The sequence below is a fragment of the Syngnathus scovelli genome, chromosome 17 (assembly GCF_024217435.2).
Source record: "Syngnathus scovelli strain Florida chromosome 17, RoL_Ssco_1.2, whole genome shotgun sequence".
Taxonomy (NCBI): domain Eukaryota; kingdom Metazoa; phylum Chordata; class Actinopteri; order Syngnathiformes; family Syngnathidae; genus Syngnathus; species Syngnathus scovelli.
Window position 1 is genome coordinate 11,354,295 of NC_090863.1, and position 19,586 is coordinate 11,373,880.

Here is a 19,586-nt window from a genome sequence, read left to right on the forward strand (position 1 = left end):
CTGAAACGTCATGTCTTTTTCCTATTGGCTGAGCCTAAGGTCAGCTGCTACCCTAAGGTTGCACGTGCATTTTGACGCTCGCTGAAATCAAGATGGCAGCCTCCTTGTTTCGGGGTTACCGGGTAGGCTCATATCTATCGCACGTCCTTTATTATCTCTTTTTACGTTCAGCGAATACTAAGTATGACAAACAAACACAAGCTTTAGTTTGTGGTTTGTCTTTGTCGGTCCCCTTCGGCGGCGGACTGCATCGCGACTGTAATTAACGTGACAGACGATGTGTGAATTGAAGTAGGCTGTCTGTGCCAATTGGCTAGGTTCTTATTTTATATTGTACAAGGAAAAAAATAACACTAAACAGTTGAAGTTTAATGTGTACCCTACCAATAAGTTGTGGCTCCAAGCAACCAGACAGTCATTCCATATCAGTAGTTCAAATTTGTCTTCTCTGGAGGACATTTGTAAACCTAAATAGCGCCCACCCACTGCTTACTATATGAACTAATTTTGTGTTCTGTAAAAAATGATGATAGACAGTCATGTTTGTTGTTGAACTCTCGGGTTGACCTCTTGAGTTAATTCAATTGAATGTAAGGAGTAAAGACGGTTCTCTTCATTGTAGCTGGTCGGTAAACATCGCTTTGCCTTCTGCTCCCGTCCGCTGGGTTCCATAAGTTGGAGAGATGCTGACAGGTTACACAAGAGTCAAACAGCAACGCTGCAGGTAAACTACAAGCGTCGATTCAAATTTCGAATGACTAACTCTAGTTTATAAATCAATGTAGTTCATCAAGAGCGAAAATGTCACCAAGGCTCTTATGTAGATACAGTGGTACCTTAAATTATACTGTAGTTTGTTTTTGAGCTTACACATGTACGAATGGAATGTTGAAGCATGACTTTACCATTTACCTGTGCTTCGTCAGGTGCGACATGCCTCGGGTCGCAAAGGTTTCCTGGGAGAATTCATAGATAACCTTCAACAAGAGTTTGGGAAGAATCAGGAGATGAAGGAGAACATTAAAAAGTTCAGAGAGGAGGCCAAGAGGCTTGAGGAGTCTGATGCCCTCCAACAAGCGAGGAGAAAATATGTAAGAATGAAATACATATTCTTCACTGCATTTTTTAAAATCTTATTGTCCTTGTGATTGTTTTCAATCAGTAGTACATGTTTGTTTCTTCAGAACTCCATAGAGGCAGAGACGGTGAAGACATATGACATATTTAAAAAAACACTGGGCTCTTTATCGGCAACAGTGAAAGATGTAAGTAACAGAGCAGAGCCTGATTTTGATATTATTTTTATAGAAGTGTTAAACTGTGTTGAGCACAGAGTCTTGAAAAAGAGGTGAGTCGCACAGACATTGGGAAGAAAATCAAGGAAGGTGTGGAGGAAGCCGCCCGCAGCGCCATGCACTCTGCCGAAACCGTTTCCAAGGGAGGAGAACGATTGGGCAAGACCAGCGCCTTCCAGGCCATCTCACAGGTTAGGAGTGGGTGGGTGTAATGAATTTTGCAACTTTCCATCCATCTTGCTGGGTTATTGTTAGTACTCAGCTAACTGTGACAAGGGGAAAAGTAGGTCAATCATTTTCTGCTGCAATTAGGGCACGGACACAATTGACTGTCTCTTGCACCCAAATAGCGCTTCATTCCAGAAGGTTGAGTGATACTTTCCTGTCGTCCATCCAGAGTGTCGAGTCCATGAAGAAGGAGATTGACGTTGGTGACGTTGGACCTTACAGAGCTCCCCCTCAGCTGAGGAAGAGGAGTGATTTTTCTTCAAAGGGAGCTGATAGTGACGCAAGATTATTTGAGGCCAATGAGTAAGTCATTATTGCTCCTGCAGCTCTCAAACCTGAAGTGATGATACTTTTTTAAAATTTTGGGACACCGTCAATAAAATCTGTTGTTTTTCTAATGCAGGGAGGCTTTGGGAGTTGTTCTTCACAAGGACTCCAAATGGTACCAGCAGTGGAAGGACTTTAAAGACAATAACATGGTTTTCAACAGTACGTAGGTTATTTCCAGATGTTCTTCATCCATTTTCTGAACAGATTATCCTCACTAGGGTCTTCAGTAGACCCACTACTACACTCGTCCCCAACCACTAGGCCATTTGTGGCAGTAGATACGGTTGATTCCACATTTCAGTCTTCATGGATGAACTGCCAAGTTCAAGTTTGATCATGTGTTCTTAGCCAAGTTATGTCACTTTTTTGTTTTCTGCAGGATTTTTTGAGATGAAGATGAAATACGACGAAAGTGATAATGTCCTTGTTCGAGCATCCAGGGCTGTGACTGACCGAGTCACCACCGTCCTCGGTACTGACTTTCTCGGTTAACCGGTTCGTCTTTACGGTGCAAAGATTTAGTTAAAGCTATGAGAAGAAAAAGGGTCGTTTGTGTTATTTCATAACATAATGCGAGTATTGTCGATATTGTTTGTTTTACCAGGTGGCCTTTTCTCTAAGACGGAGATGTCTGAGGTGCTGACTGAGATTGTGAAGGCAGACCCCAAATTTGACAAAGACTCTTTTCTCAAACAGTGTGAAAAAGACATCATCCCAAACATACTGGAGGTGAAATAACTCGTCTGAAGTCAATTTGTCCGTCCGTGTCTTGTGCTTAAGTTTATTTACGAAATGCAGAGATCAAAACTTCACAGCGTTGGTGTTCTTTTCCGTAGGCTATGATTCGTGGCGAGCTGGATGTTTTGAAAGACTGGTGCTATGAAGCGGTAAGTTCTACAGAAGCTTTTATGTGACTCGGGTGATTTGAATAAATCTGTTGGTAATCTCACCAAGGTAGATGCTTCACACAGGGTGCAAAGTATATTTTGGTTTCTTTCCCCAGACATACAGTCAGCTTGCCCATCCCATCCAACAAGCTCGAGCTTTGGGATTGCGGTTCCAGTCTAAAATCCTTGATATCGATAATATTGATGTAAGTCCCCACACGTCCAACTTTATACATGCAACTTTATACACTTTGCTTCTTTATTATGTCTCTGTCTTACTCTTGGTTCTAGTTGGCCATGGGAAAGATGATGGACCAGGGCCCAGTGCTTATCATCACCTTCCAGGCCCAAGTTGTCATGGTGCTAAGAAGCCCCAAAGGAGACATCGTGGAAGGAGATCCGGTCAGTCCATTTATAAGTACTGAACCATTGTAATGACTCTAATGCAAGTTCATTGACAGTTGAAAGCTGAGCAGGTCAAAGAGCCGGCCGGGTGCCAGTTTTGTCAGTAGGTGGCGACAGAATCACATTTGTGACGAGCGTTTGTGCTCTCCTCCCCTTGACAGGAGAAGGTATTGAGGACAATGTATGTTTGGGCGCTGTGCCGCGACCAGGAGGAGCTGAACCCCAACGCAGCCTGGAGACTCCTCGATATCTCCGCCTCCAGCACTGAGCAGGTTCTCTAGGAGAAAAAGAAAGGGTGATATCAGTGAAAAGAAACAAACTGGAAGTAAGGGCAGAAGGAGTGAGGTGAAGTCTGGATTACCTGCATGGACTCGCGCTTTCTTAAAGAGGGACAAATCCAGGTGAAATTTTGCGTATCTCCTTTGACATCATTTCTCCTTTGCCATCACAATTAAGAAGCTTAATGTGCAGGTTCATGAAAAGAGACGCACAACTTAGAAGAAGACGTCTTTGACTCCATGGAAACTTATTAAACAGCCTCTTAAGCTACAGTTTAAGAAAGGATGGCAACAACTTGCATGGTCTCATCTCATGGCACAGTCCATCTACACCAGCCAAATAAGGTATTTTTTTTTCCAATCCCATGATCAATACCTGTGGCAGTGCCTGAGAGCTCAGGTAACAACCAATCACGACTCGGCTGTTTTCCGGGTTTTGTCATGTGACGTTGGCAAGCTGAGCGCTCAGGCACTGTGATGTCATTTTCAGTTGCCAGCTACAAAGCAAAAACATGAATCATCCTTTTTTTATGTTCGGCTATTCATATTTGTTTTGGCAGCACAAAAAATGGGTCACTTCGGCAAATCTAATTTGCAAGGTGAGTTCTGATTTTGGCTGCACACATGAAACTCCTCATCCCCTCAATTGTTTTTTTTTTTCTCCTATCTCTGACCACAACTGACTTGACAGCTCACAATGCCAAGCAGCTACATTCAACTGTGATTTTTCTCGACATGTACTATAGATATATTGCAATGAAACAACTTCTCATCTCAGAAAAAAAATTCTCATGAATATTATCATGTTCAGGTTACATAGCTTCTCTGTATAATACAGTGGCAACAAGTCACCATAAATTCAAATCAGTACTAGGGGTCTTAGATTATACCTTTATAAATCGGTAAATCCAAAGTATATTGTATGGTTTTAATAGGATGTGACAAAACAGCTTGCAAAGGAAACAATTTGCATGCTTGTGTAGCTCTCATTCTATATTACATAATAGTTTGATGTAAATATGTGGGACCATATTCAAATATGATGATGTCATCGTCACTAAGAATTAATTATGTTGCACTTTCATGATTGGTGTTGATGCCACATGTTAATTGAATGACTGAGTTTACTATTTGTTTTTAATCCTGAGTTTGTTAATTCAGCACATTTCACTGCGGACCAGATTATTTTGACCATTTCTGTATTTCTCGATATAAAAATAAGATGATGATGATCAAGTTCACAAGAATGCCTAAGTGAAGAGTTACCTTTTATGATTGACGTTGATTTAATCGGCAGTCTATCGGTGTTGTTTATTTCCTGACTTATTTTTTGCATCTAGCAGAGAACATTAAATTGCACGTCATGTGTCGATTTCTGGATCCTTCCATTAAGCGAACCTTCACGAGGGTCACGAGCACGTCCTTACAAAGTCTTTCTGCGCTTGCGACTATTATCGCTCGAAGAAAGAAAGCTTTTTGAATCATATAATGAGAGGGCTACAAGTACAATGAAAAAAATGTACGCTTGAGGCTCAATGCCACTTAAAGCAGCGGCACTCTATAAAATAGCGATATCACATGACGTAAGCAGATGTTGGAATACCCTAAAGCCATCGTACTTGTCGTCTTTGCTCATTTTTACTTGCTGCTTTGCCTGAAAGAATTTGATCAAAACAAAGATACAGTAATGACGTTTAAAACTGTATATTTGGTTTTATGCCATTGTGTTTCAGTTTGACCTCCTAACATAGTCCAATGAGAAGAGCACAATTCAGACTTTCATAAGCACACCGTCGGGAGGTGTTTAAATATTTATACTCGCTGTGATTTGATCTGAATGTCCTTTATAATCACATGACAATTAATTAAACCTCGAGGGAGGCCGACATGTTGATGAGCACCCCTGTGTTTGTATAGTTTTAATGTGCCAATTATTTCCATTTCACAGCGGAGGTCACATGTCTGGCTGTTCAATGTGTTTATGTTCCACATATCAACTATGTCATCTCTTGCAGCCAAGCTGGGTCAGAATCATATTATGCAACCTTGCGATAATGTATTGATAAACATTCATTGGAGTGAAATGCTCATAAGTGTTTTTTGTAGGTCAGACAGCGGAAAAATATGTCACTAAACATATTGGCTTTTGTTAAAAAATATGGACATTTCAACAGGGGTGTGTAGACTTTATAAACATTATACTAGTGCAGTAGGGTAGTTGTTAGTTCTCAGGTGTTTCTTCAAAATGCGTTTCTGTTTATTGTGTCCACAATTTTTTTTACTGTGCTTAATGAGTGATTTAGTCTTCATAACCCCTGAAGTTATCTTACATAAGGCAAAAGCTTCACTATATCTCTGCATTTTACTCTTTGAGAGGAAAAAATAAGTAGCAAGCAATCCAAAGAGGGGGAACTCCTGAGGAGGAGGGGAATGGAAGAGACTGATGGAGGAGGTGGGGCGGATCCCTGAAAGTCAACACGCTTAAAAGCCCCTGACACAGCCGAGGAGGTTCCTTGAGGAACATGAAATGGAACGGCGAACCTGAGTTTCTTCATTGTGATTCTACTTCAATTAATCCCCTCAATGGTGACACAAGTAAGTTTTTCTATCTTAATATTTTATTGGATATAATATGTATTGTCTATGACACATTATGTGAGATTTTTGATTTATCCTTATTTTTCTGGCAACAAAATATTCTTTATATCAGTTCAGGGAAAGTGTATGTATATTATATTATATATATATATATATATATATATATATATACGCACAACACTGCAAAAAGATATAACTTGTGATTTTATTATTTTATTTTATTATTTATGATGAGTAAATTTATCTTAAAATAAGAACTACCATTATACCATAGTATCGCTAAGTAAATAAAACGAGTCCTCAAAATAATGAAAAATCAAGCCAGGGTTTTTGCTCTCAGATTCTGTGTGTGGAAAATGGATCTTTATTATGTCTACAATTATTTTAAAAAAATATCAGCTTAAATATAGCTTTTGATGACATGACAGTCCACATGGGCCTCTTGCGTAAACTTTTTACTACTTCTACATACTGACTAATCTGGCTCTCGTGTTCATTTAACTTTCTGTCGCTCTCACGCATGCAGTGCACCTGCTTGAACTGATTTGATAATCAATCCCGAAGCAGGCCATTTATGCTCCCAAGATGTCTTCAGGGCTGTTAGTCTCACCATGTGGAGAGCTATCAATACGTCTTTGCCGGAATCACTGGGGTGTTGGCGATGGAGAGTGTGTGTGTTGTTGGAGAGGCAGACGAGCCTCCTGGAATAGAATCTGCTGACTGTCGAGCATGCCCTGCATCCCAGGAAACGTCTTTTCACTCCACGGCCCATTAAAGAGGTTACGGGGAGTGTTTCTCCACTGCAACTCTCCAAGGGTCTCTGCGCATTTTTCTCCTCCGTCATCGCTGTGATTTATTTATCTTGAGCAGTTCAAGACAGGGACAGACTGTGTACCTCTTACTGTTTGAGTACATGTTCCAATGCAGTGTAGCGGAAGTGTGGAAGTTTGAGATTGACTTGACTCATTCCAACTGAGCTCTTTTTTTCCTCAGAGTGATATATTTAGTCATATGTATAAATTAAGGATTTAAAAAAAAATCTCGTGCTGGCCAAAACACAAAACCATCTCTTATTAAAATTTGCTATTAACCAGTTGTGAGACAAATTTTGAAGATTACTGTTCTTTATTAAATACAAAATACACATTTTGAGTAAGGGGGGAAAAAAACTAATGCATGTTTGATATTTTGCTTTTTCTCAGATATTCGATGGAGGGACTACAAATGAAGACAGGCTGCCTGAGTTTAACATCGCAAAACACTTCAAAACAGTGAGATTCATTATTATTGTCGATCGTATATGAAAAAGGAAAGTTTTGCAAAATCTCAGAGCATGCCAGGCCTTGCCAATAAGCACAGCGGAAGGCTCATGAGCTTGTGCTCCTAATTATTCCTCGTGGAACAGTTTGGAAACAGGCTGAGTTCAGTGGGCCGTTTTATTGGGTGACTTGGGAAACTTCTTAGCACTATTTCTGAATGCAAATCAAAGCATAGTAGATACACCGAGCCACTTACCGTCCAAAATGAGCTTCACCAACTACTGGGTGGTGGACTACGACCTGTCCTCCCCGGCCCCGCCCAGCTTTGCCAGGGGTCCCGTGGTGCCGCAGCCGGCGGCGGGACACCCTGAGCAGGCCGCGGCTTTGTGTTTCGTGGGCCTCCTGGTTCTCCTGCTGCTCTTCTTGCTGATTCGCTGCGTTCGGATTCTGCTGGACCCCTACAGCAGCATGCCGGCGTCATCGTGGACGGACCACAAGGAGGGTCTGGACAGAGGACAGTTTGATTATGCGCTGGTGTGAAGACTAGTTTGTGCAGATTAGACGAGTAATGGGCCGATTACCAGTTTGACAGTTTACAGCAGTTTTAAAAAGTAAATGGGAAAAAAAAGCAATGTTTTAACAAGTGAATTTTAAATTTTATTTTTGTTACATTATGTCTTTTATTCTGGGAAAAGAACACCTTTATTTTCTTCCAAAAAAGGACCACAGTAAAATATAGTTTAATTTGATGTGCAATACATTAAAATTTAATCAAGTTATTTTCCCAAGCACAGCTGAGCAGTAATATGAAATATACTTTTTAGGGATAAATGTTGAAAGATGATTTATATTAACATGAAAATGAAGTTTGTGCCGGAACGCAATGTAGAATAAATAACATGTAGCTGTGGTTTCAACGTGAACTAATCAGGTGGGTGCTCAGGTAGAATTCTTTGGACCAAAGACTGCACCATTAATGGGATGGATGCTTTTCCATCCGTTGTTTCCCACAATATTTATAATCCGTGACGGTTGTTTATGGTTTCGCTAGTCCCTTTAGGAGGCTTATGATGTCCAAAGTGGATGGAGAATCCTTTGAGATTCAATAATTCCGATTTTACAATGTATTGAATGGTATTAGATTGGGCAGATGTACGTAATGCAATGGCCATGTCAGATAGTGACAGCTTTAAATACATTTATTATGTCCTCCGATCCCTTTTGCCTTCTGTCCTCAGCCAAATATGTTCAACAGTGCCTGTGGAGAAAGATGTGTGACCAAATATTGTCACTGCTACTTTGTACGACTTGTTTTGTAAAAACCCTCTGTGCCCTTTAGTTCTATGCAATGTCACCCTGACAAATGTTTTTAGGGATTTTTAGCAATGGAACATTTGTTTCCTTGATGATGAATAAAAAGTTTAGTTTAAAAAAAAATAGTGCTGCTGTTTTTTTTTATTCTATCCTGTTGACAAGCTTTACTCTGAAATTTTTAATTTAAATTTGCCGCGCAGACGAGTTTGACTGCGCCGACTGGGGAAGAAGCCGGAAGTGACGTTACAAGGTGTTCGCGATTAGCTACAGTGAATGTAAACAAAAGTATGTCGAAGCGTGGAGGCAAAAGGTGTATCGCTATGGGATGCTGTAACACTAACGAAGCAGGTGTATCGCTATTTTTGTTTCCAAAAGACCAGGGTTTGAAGAAACAATGGCCCAAACAGGTACAAAGGACGCGGAAAGACAAGGCTACAACGCCAGTCACAGACCAAGAGCGGACTCCATTTGGGAAGCCTAGAGGTGCTTTTGTCAACCGAGAGAGGAAAAGGGTAAGTTTAAGTTTTGTTGAATTTTTTGCGATTTTGTTTTTTCTAAATTTTTAATGGATAGCGGTAGCGGTTTGACATGCCTGCACAACCCACCTGCCTGCCTCCATCCCACCATCCCAATAGTCTACACACCCCTGGTGAAATGCCATTTTTGTCATGAATAAACCAAAAATAAATAATTTCCATTCAAAAGCTTTTTCGCCAATAATGTGTCCTATAATCTGTACTACTCGATTGAAAAAAAAAAAATCTTTTGGAGAAAGTAAAAATAATGTGATTGCATAAGTGTTCACACCCTCTTATGACTTAGGGTATGGCTGGGTTAAAAATTAACATTCACATTCAAACTCGCGTTAAATGGCCATCAGCAGACACCTGCATCTCCATCCATCCATCCATCCATCCATCCATCCATCCATCCATCCATCCATCCATCCATCCATCCATCCATCCATCCATCCATCCATCCATCCATTCATCCTAGGCATACAACTGTGCATATTCATACATATGTATATAAATGTATTATTATTTCAATTTCATGTACATATGCAAAAGATACAAATAAGACAGTAGCTGTCACAAGAAAAAAAATACATTAGGTACACAAGCAAGAGTCGACTTTTAATACATTTGGTCCATGTAGCTCTTTGCGGCAGCAACACTTAGGTGTAATGTTTGAAATTGTGTACTCTGAAACAAAATAAAATATGTCACAATGTAGCTGCCATCAGATGAGGAATGGACCAACACAGCTGTCCTCAAAATGCACATAAAGACTGACCACAAGGGACATTTTCATTGTCCTTGAATTGTTTTGGGACTTTTAACATTGCATATCAAAGTGCATCTATGTGGAATATGATTGAGGCAGGCAGTAGTTACTTAAAAGTAATGTGAAAGTGAATTTAACAAACAGACAGTCACAACCGTTATCCTGCTAGATGAAATTAGATGAGAACAAATATATAGGTCACATTAATGATGGAAAATGTTTTTATATAATTTGTCGTGATTTCATTTTTTATATCACAAGAATGGGATTTGAACAGGGGTGTGTAGACTTTATCAACTGTAGCTGAACAAGAATGGGTGCAGTCTGAGCACACATAAAAATGTTTTACCTACAAACATGTCTGTCTCGCCATAAATAATTATTGTCATTGCAGCATGTTCGTGCTTTGCCACCATATTACTACATAAAACACAAAGCAATACACAAAGCATGTCAAATTTACCATGACAATATCAAATAAGCAAGCACAAATTGTACAATAGATAACAGTGTAACACAATGTACAAACAAAACGGCTCCAGAACTGACTTAAAAACGTAATAGTAAAACACATGACAAAACACGGTTAAAGCAACAAGTAGGAAATTAAAAAACAAGCCAGTCTTGCAATCACAAAATTATTACAATCGATAGAACTACAACCAATGCAAAAAAACTGCTGATTAATTTTATGTGATATATCCGCAGGCCATCAGATATGCTTTTATTTTAATTGATTTATAAATTAGCTTCATTTACAATGCAGTCAAATTAATGTAAAAAAATGCAGACACAAGAAAATATTGACGTTGCATCCAAATATCTTTGTGTATTTGAATTCACAATTATTTATTTTCTCTACAAGCCTGTTTTATCCAGGAGTCCAGTTTACATAGTGCTGAGGTGCCTTGAAATACGCAATTTAAGAGCGTTTTTGAGATACAAATCGTTCTGACATTTCTGACTCACTTCACAACCAGCAGCAGATTGGCAGACAGTGAATAATTATTACATATAATGTATTTAAATAACTATATATTTAAATAACTATATATTTAATATAACTCTCTCTCTCTCTCTCTCTCATATATATATTAAAAAAATATATATATATATATATAAAATAAAATATATATTATATATATAAAATAAAATATATATATATATATATATATATATATATATATATATATATATATATATATATATATATATATATATATATATATATATATATATATATATATATATATATATAGTGTAAGCAACACATTTACTGTGTCGCTTATAATTATGAAAGTCATATACTGCCACCCGATGGCCAAGTCGGGTACACCATAAGAGGCCACAATGAATAATCGTGATGCACAAACCGTGAATTAAACTCGCATCTGAAGAAATCACGTAGATGTTTGGTATCAAAATTGCCTCTTAAAGTAGTCTTTTACATAAAAGCATAAAGTGCAATGCAACAACCATTGAAATACAAACCCAGACACCAAATGGACAATAAATTTGTCTAATTATTAGACAGGCATGATAAATACAGTATGATGAAGACATTGACTGTAATCGCTTCCACTGTAGTGTTTAGAAAACATAGATCTCTTTCTGCTCGTGGAGAATCAAAATTATTAGTCCAAAAATTCAATTCTAAATACTCACGCATCCTTACTACAGATGGAAATCCATTTTGAGCATAGTTATATACATTTTCATTGCATCCACACAATGCTCAACAGAGACTGTTTAAAATTAAAATTTCTACTACACTGAGGTCATCTTTGGGAGCAAGTGCAATTTGTTTCTCTGTTGATTTTTTTTTTTGTTTTTGGGCAAGTTTTAAAAATATTAACATATATACTGTATAAACACGGCAGCATCTTTGTGCGCTCTAGAAATTTAATATCAGTATAGCTTTGCAGTCCAAAATCAATTCTGTGTTTTGCATAGGTCAACTTCTTTGGAGAATAAAAACGCCACGACAAACTCCAGATTTCAAATTTGCCTATTGCCAGCGTTTTTCTATCCTCTGATTGGTAAAAAAAGTGTTCAGCCACCAAAAATAATTGTGTAGCAATCTGGCACATAATACATTTAATGACCGTATTTTCTGCACTATAAGGCGCGGCTAAAAACCTCAAATTTTCTCAAAAGCCGACAGTGCGCCTTATAATCCGGTGCGCCTTATATATGGACCAATATGGATTCGTGGACGAGAACTAATTCATTAAAGTAAGCTTTACGTGTTTATTTTGTGTGTTGTGTGATATTAACGTTTGAGCAACGTTGAGTTATTGATATATTGTTATTGTTTTCACTATTTCAAGTGTTACTATATTGTGATTGCATTAATGTTTGAGCAACGTTGAGTTACTCATTTATTCTATGCGCCTTATAATCCGGTGCGCCTTATAGTGCAGAAAATACAGCAGTAGCTTTGTTAAGTATGGTGTTATTAAGAAGTCAAGTAAAATCTCAACATGATGTCCACCACATCAGAACACTTTGTAGCTGCTTTTGTTTTACACTGCTTTGTCAGTTTGACCAGACTCCTACTCCTTTGAACCATTTATCACAATAAAGAGGCGTGTCATTGGCAGAACCACAAACAGAATTCATACCTTGAGTTTTAAGGATGTTGCCCTTTTTTCTAGTTCAGAAGAAGCGAAGCTGGCCTCTCGCTTTAAAAAGCTTTCTTATAGAAGTCCATCGGGCAAGTTGTGATCCACTCAGAGGCGATCCAGTCGAAAGGCATCCTCCGTGGCCGGGTCAGTGAGCAACATGTCGGGGTCATTGAGCATGTGCAGGCCATCAAGTGTCAGTGGGTCGATTTTTAGGTCATCCAGTGGGAAATGGTCGTCGACGTCGAAGCTGACGTCGCTTGACAGGGAGTCGCCCAGGTCATTAGGCAGGCTGGGAGGAGACTCGCCACTCACTGAACAGGAGCCAAACACACTGAATGAGGAAGGTGAACGGGCTCTTTAGTCTCTTTTTGCCACAAATAGTCGCAAAAAGACCAACCGGCATTCCTGACCCAAGTCAGTTTTACATTAAGTCAAAAATACGGAGTGCTATTTTCCCAAACTTTGGCAAGAAGCTAAAACTGACTCTAAAATTGGGCCTACCGTATTTCTTAGTATGCAATATGAGCACCTGTGAGAATGATGTTGGGGATGTTGCCGTGACTACTGTAGCCAAGCTGCTGAGAGTCCGCCAGGTTACAGTGGCCACCAGACAAGCCCATCAAGGCCTGGGAGTGGTTGAGTGTGGAGGCCTGGTTGTTGAAGCTACCACAGTTGTTGGGTGTTTCCATCATGTTGAACTGCTCCAGCTGGCAAGCACAATGAGGAAGAAGCAATACAAAAGTGCAGAGGTTCTCTATAAATTCTTGAAAAATATTAAAATGATTATCATTTTAATTGAGGTAGCATACCTGTTGAGAGAGAGCACTGGCCTGAATAGACAGAAGCTGCTGGTCATAAAAGTCTGCAAAGACACTGCCCAGGATGGAGTTATGCTGCTGCTGAAAAAAAAAAAAAATCATAATGCAAATATAATAAGCGTAATGCAATACTAACAAAAACAACTACAGTAAGATTCCATCACAGAACAGCAAAGGCTAATTTGAAAGAAAGAAAAAAAAACATAATAAAAAAACAAATATTTCAAATGCATGTTCCTGAAATCTCTTCTACAAATAGAGAAGCAGATTATGATCAACAACCCTGAGCCGTGTTTACCATGGGTGTGCTCCGATTATCTAAATGCAACACCCAGCAAAGCTTGGCTCAATTTGTTAAAATCCATCCGTGAGAATGATTAAAATTGCCCCAAAAAAAAAAAAACACTTCCATGGGGATTACCATTTCCTGTTGCAGTGCCTAAAATCCCCCCTAGCTTGTGTAAAATCATTTTCATTTTCTCGGGGGGTATTAGGGAGGGGATACAGAGGAGCAGCAGGAAGAGAAGCTTCGTCACGCACCATTGTATCACAAAAAAACAGATCTGGGCAAAAAACAAACTAATTTAGCTTCAGACATGCAATGGTGTGTTTTTTTTAGTAAATCACATTGAAAACAAAAACAGATTTCTACATTTAGTTTAGGTTTCGAACTAAATTAATTAAATTCTGCCGGTTTAAGAAGCACTTCTTTAGCTAATATGCTGCATGGGCATATTTCTTTTGTCCAGATCTGCTGCAATCATCAACAAGGCAGCTGGGGGGCAGACACAGACTCCGACAAGACAACCACGACGCCAGGGATGGACGCTTGTCGAACAAAGAGCCCGCCTACACCTCGTTGATTCCCACGCCCTTACTTGAGGCGAAGTTCCAGGTGAGAAGCTATGGTTGGAGATGGGGGAGGTTGGAGATTGATTGGCAGAGGATCCCACCCTACTGCGGTATTGTTGAAGTGGGCAGGCCTGATACAAGAGGATATGATTTGTCATTCAAAAACTTCCCAGTCATATATCGGTGAGGCCTGGATGGATTTTGGAGTTTTGCTAATCTTTTTCGGTGGTGTCTTCTTCGTCTAGCTAGCGCAGAGAAAAAAAAAACAACTCCTCCTACTGATGTGATACAACACGGGACGATCGAATTTGCCGAACCGTTTATCCCCACCAGGACCACAGAACAACTCAATGTTGAAGTTAAATTTCCAGCAACGTTCCATTGGATGTTATCTGGAGAGTACCGTATTTATTCTAATTATCGCCCATATTCTAATAATCGCCCAGTGTGTGTTAGCCATTTCAGAGCCCCTTGGCGATCGGACAAAAAGTGTTCTCTGTTAATCCCCCCTCCATAAACCTTCTCTAATTATCGCCCTGGGCGATAAATAGAATAAATACAGTAATCAAAATGTTAGATTATACTCACAGGCTGGTTCTGGTGTGTTTGGGATGGCGGAGGCTGATTGAAGAAGGCATACTGGGATAACTGCTGCTCAAGGTTCATGGCATTGATTGCAACCTGTAAACAGCCAAATCAAATTTACTTCAAAGCTTAATCACAAAACAAACTACCGTATTGGCCCGAATATAAGACGACTCCTACATTTTCAGTCTTATTTCAATGCAAAAAACACCGTCTTATATTCGGGCCAATACGGTAGTTGATGGAATTATCAAAAAACCAAGATTTACCTGAGAGAGTGGGAGCGGCACCGATGTTGGCGAGTGCTGCAAGTTCTGCTGCTGGTGAAGGTCTCTCGTGTTAAGAATAAGAGGATCCATGTTGTCCTGCCCAGACTGCGTCTCCATGGTTACTGCGGGCTGAGAGGCGTTCAATCCTGCCCAGCGTTTAAAAACAATGGCATGAAAATGTAGTTTTCAACAGCACTCACACGGTGCGGAATCAGAACCTCAAAAAGGTTTCTGTAGGTGTTTCATTATGAGCACTGCTGGCTATTTTGCTACCTTGTATTTTATCCAGCATGTGCGCGCCGTCGCTGGAAGAACTCAATGAGACGGCCGACGCATCGTCTGAGTCCAGCGGGGTGGATAGCGGAGGAGGGAACTTCATGTTTGATAGGTCAGGCAGAGAACCGCCAGTGCTGTGAGCAACTGGTTTGAGATGCTGCTCCGGTGATGGAATGATGCTGCCGGAAAAAAAATGCAGAATTTAGAACTTGAAGGAATAACAATACGTTGATGCCTTGAAATTAGGGCTGAACGATTTAAAAAAAAAAATATTACAATCAACACTGTAAAACTCACTGGATTCCAGGGACTTCATAAGATTTAGATCTAGAAACATCCTGAAAGGAGACAAGATCATAAGCTTGACTAAATTCAGACTAATCTAAAATACAAAATCTGGATGTGTCCACCTTTTTGCAGTCCCAGTTCTCTTTGGGCATTTCTTCTTCAACCACCTGTTTGACAATTTGAAATCCTGGCAGTAAAGTAAAAAGGCACATACTAAATCACGCCGGTCGTCCAAAATGTTTGATAGTTGGAAGGATTCCCGGAAAATGTTCTATATTCTGTAGAGCAGGTGCCACCAATGTGGTGAGTTAGTCTGACAGAGAGAACAATTACATTTTTTTCCACTAGATTGGCAACAAAATGACTCAAGTATCGACTGAAAGCAACAAAATGGAAAAAAATTACTAGCATTTATTATCGTCGTTATTTTTTTATCAAATTGTGTGTACCTTGCTTGGGCTGGAGCTCTTGGAACCCACCCATGAAGGAGGCTTGCTGGCCGGGAGCTAATGTGCTCTGGTGAAGCGCCGAATCAGAGTTTGCCCTGCAACGCAAATAGACAAAACCAAATCAGAGACTGGATTTACACTGCATTAGTGTTTAATCCCAATTTGGTTCATATTTTAACATTTAGGCAATATAAGGGATTTACTAGGACGACTACAAAGGGTACACAGGAGGATATGATCACGCAGAGAGCCACTTACCTCCTCCAGCTGATATCAGGTGGCGGTGACAAATATACCGAGCCGTACGGACAGCTGTCAATGTGATACTGAAGCTTAAGAAAATACCATTGCATAAACTTTTTCAGACAGCAAATGAACTATAGTGAACCCGCTATCATTGTGGGGGAGATACGTTACAGGCCCATCTGGAAAATTTGTAATCTAAAAATAATGTAAGGGAAAAAAAAAAACACTTTAAAATAGTTTTCATCCTCACGTTCACACTAAACAGATTTAAACGTCACATTATAGGACGCAAAAGGATATCTGGCGTCCATGTTTGTCGACAGTAAGAGGGTTCCGATGGGGTGATGTGATTCGGTTGCGGTAGACTCTGTCCACCAGCCCGTGGTGTCGCGATGAGCTGTTTGCATCCATCCCGGAATTCTAATGACAGCAAATTTAGGGAAACATTCCCAAACCAAGTTGGTATTGTGAAGGTCTTCATTCACTTCGAGGCACAAATCATTTAAGGTGATTTAAAATGGACTTAAACCACAACATTTTCTTTGGAGTTATATGTTCTGTGCACAACAAAATGTTCTGATTTATGTTTCATTTGCTGAATATGAATTTAACAGGCAAAACCTAATGAGCGGCCATTTTGCCACTTGCTGTCGACTAAAAATGACATCACTCTGGCTCAGGTCACAACCAATCACGGCTCACTGTTTTCTCAAGCTGAGCCATGATTGGTTTGTGACCTCAGACCTGGCAACCGTGATGTCATTTTCAGTCGACAGCAAGTGGCAAAATGGCCGCCTTCTGAGATGGATAAAAACATTTTAATTTTGCAGTTTAAATCATAAACGCAATATGAATCAGATTGCTGTGTTCATACTAGTGGGATCACAAAAAGCATAAATAAAAGGAGCTGACCTGAAAAGAAAAATCAGCAGTGCTGCTTCCAATCTGGTTTACGTTGGGCAACGATCCTCCATAGTACTGCCCATGGTTCGGTCCCAACTGCAAATACTGAGTCGTCTGCAACTTCAACTGGAAGCAGATACAAAAATAGATATATATACCCACTTAACAATGAATACATAAATTAAATTCATTACAACCACGAGTGACGACAGAAATGTGCTGAAACATGTCATACTAATTCTGAAGCTCAGTCCCAAAAGCCCTCAAAGGATACAGTATTTATTTCAAAATGGAATCCAATTCCTTTTCCCATCAGGGCGACCAAAACAGGTCAATTAAATTTTCTCATTCAAGCTCACTTTGGGAAGGGCAGAAAATCTAATAATAATGACTTTCCCTGCTCACGATCCATTTAACTCCAGTTCCAATCTGAACATTTATGTCTCGGAATATGTTCACCCGCTGATCTGTTGATTACCGTATTTTCCGGACTATAAGTCGCTCCGGAGTATAAGTCGCACCAGCCATAAAATGCCCCAAAAAGTGAAAAAAACATATATAAGTCGCTCCGGAGTATAAGTCGCATTTTGGGGGGCAATTTATTCGACAAAATCCCACACCAAAAACAGTCATGAACGAGCAACAACAGGCTAAACAATAGCAACAACAGGCTAAACGATAGGTATGCTAACGTGACAAATACAAACAAAGAGCTGAGAACGGGCCTGACGTAACATATAGAGTGATTAAGGACAACTATTACATGAATAAGATGTTTATAAAACCATCGGTGTCACTCCAATTCATTAAATAGCAACAACAGGCTAAACGATAGGTATGCTAACGTGACAAACACAAACAAAGAGCTGAGAACGGGCCAAATAATAATAAATAATAATAATAAATATAAGAGGAGCAAAAATAGAGCAAGTGTACATACAGCAGACAGTAGACTTGGATATGGTGCTTTAAAGTGTTAATTGCTTTATTTGATGTTTTCTCTATTTTTTATGTTTTGAATATGTTCAAGATAAAGATATAAAAGCATGTGAAGTGATCAACTATACTAAAAATAACATGGGAAGTGGTCAACTATACTTGTAAGTAAGTGATGTCTTAATGCTCAAGTAAAAATTTGTGAAATAAAACATATATAAGTCGCTCCTGAGTATAAGTCGCCCCCCCACCCAAACTATGAAAAAAAGCGCGACTTATAGTCCGGAAATTACGGTACATATTAGAAGGTCTCTGGATTAGAGAGAGGCCAGTCCAAATCCTTTCAACCACAACACAACAACTGAGAGAAAGAAAATTATTTAAATGTTTAATATTATGTATTTGCAAGGGGACAAAATGAATCATAGGTCACCACAGGTTCTAGCGTAAATAAGTATAAATAGAGCCCATAATGTGTCAACTCAACGACGGTCAGGCCAACATTCAAGGGATTTATCTTGTAGGCCCATTTGCTTTGTGTGGTTTAAAATCCACATAATCTGCCAAGCTTCATCTTTGCTGTGTGGTTGTCAATCATAATCACAGGATGGATCTGACAAGTTCACTCAAATAGAGTAACACACGTTGCCATACTCTACATTGTAGATTCAAATAAGGCATCCAAAAAAATTGCAATAAATTACGTTGAATCGTTCTAAAAAATAAGTGCATACCTCAATATGGGAACTGTACGGTGCCAACTATGTAAATATTAAATAAAGCAGAGTTTTTCTTTATTCACCCCATAAATTGCTATTTTTAAAATTTCATTCTACATTAGAACGTTAATTTGAATGTGAGTAATTGTTAGGCCGTACTGTTCAGTGTTAATTTTATTCATTGGTGGTTTTGGGGCAGATGAAACGGATTAAAGTCATCTCGGTTCATTTCAACACGGGAAATTGAGTCGATCGATCCGAGTCACGAGCCTGGACAAGGAACGAATTCACCTCGTAAGTCAAGTGTCGCACGCCCCTTTGCTCCCACTTGCGTGTTGCAAAAACCGAATCAACTTTAACTTCACCGTACTGTCATCTCTTTCCATCCACTTGATAATTGGAGATTTCAAAAATGGGGAACACGCAAAATATCTCCTCCATGTGTTAGCTTTGAACGCTTGTTGTTGTTTACCTGCGTACTCTGCAAGTACGTTTCAGTGCTCGAGCAGAAGTGAGGAGGCGGGGAAAAGGCGTCCTTACCCTGGCAGCCCGATTAATGCTGAGGTCTTTCATCACTTCTTCGAACGCCGCCGTGTCTTGTGCCTGCTTCTGGTTATGCAAAGCAATCTTCTCGCTGAATTTCCGCGGATTGTTTTGAGTCGCCATGTTTTGATGCTCTTCTGCTCCGCTTTCTGTCAACGCTCAGTGTCAATGGCAAGTCACACTGAGTCAGGAAA

General features: G+C 39.6%; 2 protein-coding genes across 8 annotated transcripts; one reads left to right on the top strand and one right to left on the bottom strand.

The window, feature by feature from the left end:
- The first annotated feature begins 15 nt into the window (after window positions 1-15).
- LOC125985440 (mitochondrial import inner membrane translocase subunit TIM44) lies at window positions 16-17,199 on the top strand. 3 transcript variants are annotated; one of them, XR_007487318.2, is made up of 15 exons: window positions 16-122; window positions 623-724; window positions 927-1,091; window positions 1,185-1,265; window positions 1,334-1,486; window positions 1,693-1,826; window positions 1,927-2,012; window positions 2,233-2,325; window positions 2,458-2,582; window positions 2,690-2,740; window positions 2,857-2,946; window positions 3,032-3,142; window positions 3,307-3,768; window positions 8,970-9,106; window positions 14,076-17,199. XR_007487318.2 is itself a non-coding variant. In XM_049748298.2 (13 exons), the coding sequence occupies exons 1-13, from the start codon at window positions 93-95 to the stop codon at window positions 3,424-3,426; spliced, it is 1,341 nt and encodes a 446-aa protein (XP_049604255.1). In that variant the 5' UTR covers window positions 16-92; the 3' UTR covers window positions 3,427-4,795. The 3 variants fall into 3 exon arrangements, 1 of the variants encoding a protein (XP_049604255.1); XR_011085658.1 differs by lacking the exons at window positions 8,970-9,106; window positions 14,076-17,199 and adding exons at window positions 5,798-6,018; window positions 7,224-7,546; XM_049748298.2 differs by lacking the exons at window positions 8,970-9,106; window positions 14,076-17,199 and having other exon boundaries at window positions 3,307-4,795.
- On the bottom strand, window positions 12,144-19,586 carry LOC125985439 (CREB-regulated transcription coactivator 1). 5 transcript variants are annotated; one of them, XM_049748293.2, is made up of 14 exons: window positions 19,390-19,586; window positions 17,204-17,320; window positions 16,590-16,711; window positions 16,304-16,363; window positions 16,046-16,140; window positions 15,719-15,783; window positions 15,606-15,646; window positions 15,306-15,487; window positions 15,033-15,178; window positions 14,767-14,859; window positions 14,205-14,309; window positions 13,318-13,404; window positions 13,038-13,215; window positions 12,144-12,819 (listed from the first exon to the last, which is right to left on the bottom strand). In XM_049748293.2, the coding sequence occupies exons 1-14, from the start codon at window positions 19,513-19,515 to the stop codon at window positions 12,614-12,616; spliced, it is 1,623 nt and encodes a 540-aa protein (XP_049604250.1). In that variant the 5' UTR covers window positions 19,516-19,586; the 3' UTR covers window positions 12,144-12,613. The 5 variants fall into 5 exon arrangements, with proteins under 5 accessions (XP_049604250.1, XP_049604249.1, XP_049604252.1 ...); XM_049748292.2 differs by having other exon boundaries at window positions 13,318-13,407; XM_049748296.1 differs by having other exon boundaries at window positions 12,695-12,839; window positions 13,318-13,407.